This window comes from Anneissia japonica, unplaced genomic scaffold, assembly GCF_011630105.1.
Source record: "Anneissia japonica isolate Jap-2015-1 unplaced genomic scaffold, ASM1163010v1 scaffold2994_len2133135_cov197, whole genome shotgun sequence".
Lineage (NCBI taxonomy): Eukaryota > Metazoa > Echinodermata > Crinoidea > Comatulida > Comatulidae > Anneissia > Anneissia japonica.
The window spans coordinates 1,738,121-1,747,060 of NW_022728550.1; the positions used below are offsets into that span (position 1 = coordinate 1,738,121).

The following is an 8,940-nucleotide window of genomic DNA, read 5'->3' on the forward strand; positions in this document are numbered from 1 at the left end:
GTAAAACAAAATGTCGGAAAACTTTTCTTTGATGCATGCGTATTTGCATAAATGTCTACACACATACGCACACACATACTACACACAATAAAAAACAAAAGAAATGTGACAGAGTGATTACAATAGTTCCTATTGCATTACATGCATAGGAACTAATAAAGAAATAACCTAATGTTTCCATTCCTTGCATTTTATTCTACCAATAAACACATTCAAGAAGCCTCTTTTCTAAGAAACTAATCAATAAAGCTAAAATTGCAATTCCGTTGATCTCTGGAATTATTACTCATTTCTGTTTGAACAGTCCTAAATTTCATTAAAACTTCAAATCTGAAGTGAAACATATTATTAAGGAAATCATCATAGTTCTTTGTTCATTTGGTGCTTTTGATAGCTTTTTAAATTAGTTATTTCTACCAATTATTATATTAAATTTCCAAAAAATTGCTTCCTCTTACGCATTTAACAAATTACAATATTACAAAATAACTTCCCTTTTACAACTTTCATAGTCTGGTTGAAGCTTTGAACACCTTTGTCCTCTAAATTGATAGAAGATGGTAAAATTACTAAAGTTATTTAAAAGAAAATTATATTGGTATAATGATGGCTTGCATTTATATTTTTCATTGACTGATGGTTCTCAAACTATTCACTTTAGTGAATGATAATGCAGCCAGGTCTGAGTGTACACACATCACAAATATAGCTGATTTTTAGTTGCTCATTCTTAGGAGAAGTACAGTAGAGTACACTCTTACTGAGAAATATAGACCCCAATCACACTTAAGAGTTAGGTCGGCCCAGGGTCGGCATTTTTTAAGTCTGAACAATCAATAAATGTTAAGCCGGCCCTGAGCCGAACTAAAGTTAGTCCGACTTTTGAGTCGGCTCTGGTCCCGCAATGAGAGACCTGGGCCGGCCCTGGGCCGACCCAACTTTATATCGGAACATAAGCCAAACCTGAGCCGGCCCAAGTTCGCTCTGATTGCGGTCGATTTTGACATCTTATCTACCACAACATTCATTCGAACTGACTTGCGCGAAAAAACACCATTGAGAAATAAATTGTTAAGGAAACTGTAGAGTAATTGTATTCAGTTGAACTATTGTTTTTGAATAAAAGTTGTTATATAAGGTCCATGCCTAACTAATTATTACTCACAGCCTCCGTGCGAAGCATAAGCATCACGAGAACCAAGTTGTAGGCATTGGGAATACCATGTGATACAAAGCTTACGCATGGGCAGTTTGGCAGAAGTCGTATGCTTCGACTTTCTTTTCTACAGTTGAATTCCAGTAGAGAAAAAATTGTTATGAGCGAAGCTGGTTCTAAAAAGCGTCAAAAATTGTTTGTGAATGAACTTAATACGAAAATAATTATTATTGCCAAATAGATAGATCTCGATGCTACTTATTCACAATCTGTGTCCAAACATTGACAGCAACCTTCAGTCTAACATAGGCCTATACAGTTTACAATATACAGGTAAGGACTTCCAAAATCTGGAGTCTGGTTTTGCACAGAGTAAAGTCGAGCTGTGCTAATTATAGGCCTTGGTTATTATAATAATTATCGTCGCCATAATCATGAAGCAGAATGCTATGCTTAAAAAATCGAAAAGTATAAGGACAATATTTGAAATTAGGTTCATGTTTTGCACAAATTCTATGTGTTTATGCTAGATTGTGATTTACCGTTCCACCATCATGTAATGCGATCGCCTCGAACTTCCTGTCCTGCAATTCATCGACCCGGCCCAAAGGAGAAGTGTGAACGTCCGTAAGGCGGCCCTGGCCGACTTAAAAAATAACTGTGAACGGGAAAATTTGTTTGAGTCGGCCCTGAGTCGGCCGTATTTAAGGCGGCCCTGGGCTGACCCTAGGCCGGCCTAATAAGTGTGATTGGGCTCATAGTTAATAAAAAGAGAACATTTAAATAGCAATGAATATGAACACTGGCCTTGCATAGTACATGACACATGTACTGTACTTTTAATATCTGCTATAACATTTAAATTTAACCAGCACTCCACATTAAAGCATTGTAGGGTCTGTGCAGGGTCTGTACAGTACCAGAGAAAAAGCAATTAATCTGAGACTTGAACTCAGGCCAACATCATAAAATCAGTCATCCTCTAGGATACTCAAGTTCATGAGGACAGTGGTCAGGGTAGTACTACACGCCAATAATGCCCTGATATAAATGCTCATAATGCAACTACAGTATCTAAGATCATAACTCAAAAAGATAGATAGACAATATACATTGACCTTGGCTTTGCCTTATTGAGGATACAGTTGTCATCAAAAGTTAATTGAAATAGTTTGAAGACTAGTGTAGGCCTATTAAAAGAAAAATCATTCCTGGAAAGTATCTTGTGACTTTAAAAGATGAAATAAACTTGGTGATGCTCTAAATTTACTAATCTCAACAGCAAGTGGACTTGTATACCTGTCAGCAATGAAGTAGACAACTAAAAGATATAATATATACAGCACACTGAATATTTTAATTACTTACTATAGCGCCCTTTGTCTTATAATCACTTAATACAGCACCATCTATGTTTTAGAGTTAAGAAGATTGCTTCAAATCCAAGTGTCCTGGTTCAAATCCTGTTAGACATATATTTTATGTTATGATTATAACAACTCCAATACCAAACCTCATAATGAAACTTTAGAGTATTGTTCTATCTGTAATTAACTAGTGTGTTTGCTGTTGGATGTGCAATAAAAAAAATCCACAAGGGACCTCCATGTGATTCACTTTTCAATTAATCATAATTGCCTTTGTTATGACGTGTATGAACACTACGAAAGTAATTATAGGAAATAGAAATCAGAAGATATTCTTGTGGAATAAAAAGTATTTTGAACCCTGTCACTGTAAAATCAATCTAATTATTAAAAGAAACAACAGTACAACGACAGCAACAATATTGATAGAGTAGAGCAAATGCTAGGTACTATATTAGAAAATTTCAACGAAAAATAATACTGTAACAGCAACACACGTAAAACAAGAGCATTCAACAAAGTATGAAAATAATAGTTTTGTTTTGAGGATAGATGACAATAGTGGTGGGTATGATGATGATGAAAATGACTAAAAGTGCAATTCATTACTGTACATATCACCCAAATACTGGCTACAGTGTAAAAGTACAGTATATACTATACTGTAGATAATTTTAAACTATACTGTAAGTAACCAGTATTACCACTGATGTATAATTTAGAATGAAATTTAATTTAGATATAATGTAATTGGGAGTTATTTAATTGAATTTACCTTGAATCTTCGAGACTTAGAGATCAAAGTTCATTTGTCCCTCAATCATTATCGAATCCTCTTCGGTCATATACGGGCAGAATTTAAGGTGGTGGCCAGACCAGACTTTCTCTAAGCCCGCTTTAAAATGATTTACTAAACTCTGATTTACCCCATTACTAGGAAGTAATGTGGTAATGAACCTTATAGGAAGTTAAAAATTTGATGTAGAAATTAAATGTTTAATATTTGCATATTTAAAAATACTACTAAGTACTATATATAACATTGTTGTTTTCTTTTATTTAATGTTGAAATATAGGGTTTGTACTGTAAACATATGTCCTTGAGTCTGCTACCAGTCCTTTTGCTTGTCTTTTTTAGCTATTCTGTTGATTTATATTTTCAAAATTATGCAATTAAGGATTTCAGGATGAGCAAACCTAACACAAAATCGACACTTACTGTGTGATGTTTGAGACCTTCACCATGCATTCATTCAAAAATGGCTAATGATAACGACAATTTTATTAGGTGTTCTTCATACACTAAATTATTGATGATCATTGAAAAGTGATAACAAAACACATTTAGGACAAAATAATTACTAAATCCATTCATTCCAAAGTTCATGAATACATTAACACTAAACTTACTTATGCTTGAGCTGCCTTTCTTTGGAGAGAACCTGAAGACCAGTACAGCACACTCCGATAACAATGTCTTTCTTGTCAAAAGACTCTGCTGTGAAGTACTCCACGCCATACCCTGTCAGTTTGCTAATCTTATTGATGAACTTAATCTCTGCATAAGATTTGGTCATATACATGTCTAACCTGCGATGGGCATTCTCCAATTCAGATAGTTTTGTTTCACTGAAAGGAAAATATAAGGATATAAAAAAATATATATAAATCATGAAATATCTGCATCGTATGAGAGTGGACTCAGTCTGCAATAATGGGATTATTGTCACTATTGATAAAAGGAAATTTTTCTTATTCATGATTTCTATTTTCCAAATATTAATCATGTGACCTATGAACTTGGCAGGTGAGTACTGATGATGACGATAATGATAATCAGGTGATACTGCTGAAACTAATGAATATTATGACAATAACTTTGAGGACATACAGTACAATAAACAAATGTTTTTTTCCCAAAAAGATTTTGTAATGTTGATTACAGCAACAGCAACGATAGCTAAAATGACAGTGGCAGCTGTTACTGAGAACAACAGCAATGATGAAGCCAGTGAGTGATCATAATAATGGCATATATTAAGTATAATGAGGAACATGCAAGATGACCAATGACGTTTTAATTTTTAACTATTATTTTGCTAAGCGCCTCAAGGTTAACATCAGGTGCTATATAAATATTGATTATTATTATTATCTGCTGAACTGGAATGGAGGGCTGATGAGGGGAACGAAGCTTGGAGTTGGGAGCTTAATGTTGATGATTAAGTAAGGGAGCGCTAGGTTGCAAAATAAGGTCATATGAGGTGAGATTTAAACTACAGTACCTTGAGCGTGATTATTTTTGTTCAACATTTTCAAATGGGGGAGGGGCGACTGGTGGCACAAACTATTTTGGGGGTGTGTTCCCTCGTGCACCTTTCTAGGTACACCACTGAAGATGACAATGATGAATGCAATGATACGGTACTATAGAGGATGGTAATGGCGATGCTTTTTTTGTTTTTAACAGAAAAAAATTAATCATGTCAAGTCTGTTATTTTATTGGGCAAAATTTAAGGTTAGAAAATACACTTTGCATATTATGAACATTTACAAAATGCCACATATAAAGTTTGTCTGATTTACTGTACACAGAATCATGTCAGTTGCTTGCAAGAAAGAAATCAACTTCAATAATTTTAAAATGTTAAACAAGCGTGATATTGGATCAGATAAAAATTTGACAATCAATGCTGTCAGTAGTATAATTTTATACTACATCGTACATTTATGAAGAAGTGTCGGGTAATCACAATATTGAGAATTCATGCTTAAATTTAAATACTGTAGTACGGTAGTTGAATACTAAAGTACCATGTTATATTTTATATTGGCAATAGCTAGATTATATGGCCATAGGGTTAAAATACTCTTCAATACAAGTATAAAATCAATTTCACATTTAATAAACACCTCATTGACAATATTTGGAGGCCATTATGAATAAATTCTCACATCATAGAGTAATGGTTAGAAAGGACTATACAATACATCATTATTTGTTCATGCGTGGATTTCCTGGGTGCACTGTGTACTCTCTGTAGATAAAGGTTCAACAATGATACAGTACCTTTCTACAACATATGACTAAGAATGTGACACCTTGATTCTAAAGTGTTTCAATAAAGAACATCTGAATCTGATATAACTTCTCAGTAACATACTATCCTATCTTCTAATAATCAAAGTTATTTTTCTTTTGTTCATTATCTTTTATATTACAGTATATATACTGTCTCTTATACACATCTAGATGTGTATAAGAGACAGCCATAAATTAAACACATTTCAGGGGTTAAGTATACAAATAATGTAAGAGACGTATACATTGAGCTCCTACAATTAGGTGTAGGGACATAAGTATAAAATTCTGAAATAAACAGATTTATAATACTAAAATAGAAAAGTTATTACGTAAAAAAAAATAGATTTAATAAAAATATTGCAACAGAAATAATGATGAAATTAAAAAATCAGACGAACACTGTAATCTTCTCCTTTTGAGAATGAATAATGATGACTTTGACATTGACATTAATTAGACAAAAAAGAGAAAAATTTACTAACATACAGTAAGTAATAAAATCCTGAAATAAACAGATCTATAATACTAAAATAGAAAAGTTATTACATAAAAAAAAAAATAGATTTAATAAAAATATTGCAACAGAATTAATGATGAAATTTTAAAAATTAAATTATTCTTTCATATAAGAAATTAAACAAAACAAATATTTATTATTAGATTGCACCAAAGAAAATAAATTAAAAAAAAAAGTTTAGTTTGAGGATAGCAAAAATAATAAAGCCAAAAAGACGTCAGACCTTGAATTGGGAAAAAAAAAAATTGAAGTTAGAAAATCAAAAAAAGCTGAAAGTCGGCAAAAATAAAAGATGTAATTTACTGGTTCCAAAAAATTAAATAACGTATTAATAGAACTCCATAGAAATATAAAATATGAAATCCTTTTTCCAGAATAGTGCAATTTAGAGCAGTCCCGTCCAGTACTAAAATTAATTGAATTCTAACTTACCGTGACCGCCTTTTTTATCCAAGCAAATAAAATACAACATAAATAATAAATAGCAATAATTATTTTAAAGAATAAGAAGAAAATAATGGGAAAATGTGGTGTATTTTCAGGTTTAAAAAATTTTTTTTTATTTTAATGTGTGGAATTCTAAAAATGTTTCTTGATGTTTATTGTTAATTGTATAATTAAAATTTTTAAGTTTCTTTTTTTAAAACTTTAATTAAAAATGTATGACTTTTTGATGGTTAGCTTAGTAATACTTTTTTTTCAATTAATCACAATTTAATAACATTGTAAAAAATAGTTCACTGTCATTGTATTTTGTTTTTTTGAACAGTACAACAGGCCTACAATTTCCAGGTCAGTCCTAATCAGAAACAAGCTGTATAAAAAAACTCCACCATCATTAGTATTAATTATCGTACTCGCGCGATTAAGCGCCCCGTTTGAATAAGCGCCCCTCAGAAAGTGCATAAAATATTTTAAGCGCCCGGGCGCTTAAAATATTCTGGTATACCACCAGAAGAACTTCTCAATTATTTATAACCGACACTAAACAAATATTTCCAAACTTTGTTCTTCGTCTACGGTATATTGACAATTTAATCACATCCAACAGACTCGGCAACGGGATAGAAATTAAAATTGACTGCATTCCCAGTCTTATTACGGTACCTTGCATAGGGTCAGCGTTATCTAAAATTTTATAGGTCACACAATTTCACATTGGCCCCCAGCCAACATAAAATTTGTTCGGATTTGGTGACTTGCGTCTCTCAGAAAAGGACTATGCAGCTGGCTTACATTGTTTTAGCATATTTGATCTTAAATTATGGTCGATCATTTTTCTAGTGTTATCCTATGACACTATATTGACTAACTCTCATCCACAAGCATATTCAATGGTCAATAAGGACAAAATCACATTGTTGTGAACCTTCGTCCAAACTTTATTTTATTCTACATTGTCAGTCAAATATTACAGATTAGGTATGACAATGGAAGCAGAAAACAAATATACTCTACATATATTTTCCTTTAATTCGGGACTCTGACAGAAAATTATTGCATTATCTTTTAAGCATTTTCTTTGATATATTCAGGACTCCAACAGAAACTCACTGTACTATTAGGGAGCTTTCGATTTGTGCGACGACGCGACGCTAGAACGGAATCACTCATGCGTGACCATCCTACCTGGCGTCCTACGTTCTTTGCATATGTAGACTTGGCCAAATTGCGTTCCAGAATTTACTCGACGAGGTGACCTTAATGTTCTCCCATGCGCAGACGACTTTTAGTGACGTCATTACGTTCTACGTCCTACCATTGTTGTGCAATCGAAAACTCCTTATTATCATTAATTTAAGCATCTGGTGAACAAATCAAAATCATTATACATAAATACAAAACACCTCACTATGTTCTTGTATGTATACTTACAATAATGCAGGAAACACCGTGTGGTACTGCGTAGGAACCACATGTTGAGCACAGCCAAGTTCTGCCTGAGCTATCAGAGCAAACAGATCCAATTTCTCTTGATCATGAACAACGTAATGTCCTAGTAACAAACGATTCTTCAACGTCAGGTAGTAAACATGTCTAGTAAAAAGAGAAGAAAAATATTATCATCATTAATTCTTTTATTTCACTTAAACTGAATATTAGTAAATGGCTTGCAAATTACAGAATTATCATTTATAAAGTCTATAATATAAAGTAAACAATTGCACTGCAAGTCTACCTACCAGTACTTGATAGTTTGTCTTAAACACTGTTTGATTAATAGATCTTTTTAAGCTCTACTGCCTCTATTATACTGCCCTCACAAGGAGCTCTAGGAACACTCGGCTGTTTGAATAATAGTTGATTAATACAGTAGATCTCTTTTAGCTCTACTGCTTCTATTATACTGCCCTAATTGGAGCTTTCTTGATTACGAGAACTTGTTCTTACAGATGTGGTTATTTTCTAAAATCGGCTCCTGGTGTATCATATGGGTGGAGAGCAGAAGATGCAAGAACCTGTTTAAATTCTCAATCTCTGCTACAGTATAGGAAACATTGTACATGAAATTGATTTCTTATTACAATATACACCATGTTAAAGTATCAAGTCAAGTATCAAGTAAACTGAAGCATAAACATACATTTAAAAAAAAAAAAACATACAATATAATAATAATAATAGTAATAATAATAATAATAATAATAACAATAATAATAATAATAATAATAATAATAATAATAATAATAATAATAATAATAACGCAATAATATTAAACTAAAAATAATATTACAAACTTCATTTCATTTTTATTTATTTATTCCGGAATAATACAAAAAAAAAAAAAACAGAACAAAGAGAAATAATTAAAAA

At 32.2% G+C, this 8,940-nt stretch overlaps 1 protein-coding gene across 1 annotated transcript in view; it reads right to left on the reverse strand.

Annotated features, from left to right (window-relative positions):
• LOC117114288 (E3 ubiquitin-protein ligase MYLIP-B-like) overlaps positions 1 to 8,940 on the reverse strand; it is a 65,698-nt gene that overhangs the window by 31,191 nt on the left and 25,567 nt on the right. The window contains exon 4 of the mRNA XM_033257909.1: positions 3,934 to 4,152. Within this exon, the coding sequence (XP_033113800.1) occupies positions 3,934 to 4,152 (219 nt within the window). The remainder of the gene's footprint in view (positions 1 to 3,933; positions 4,153 to 8,940) is intronic.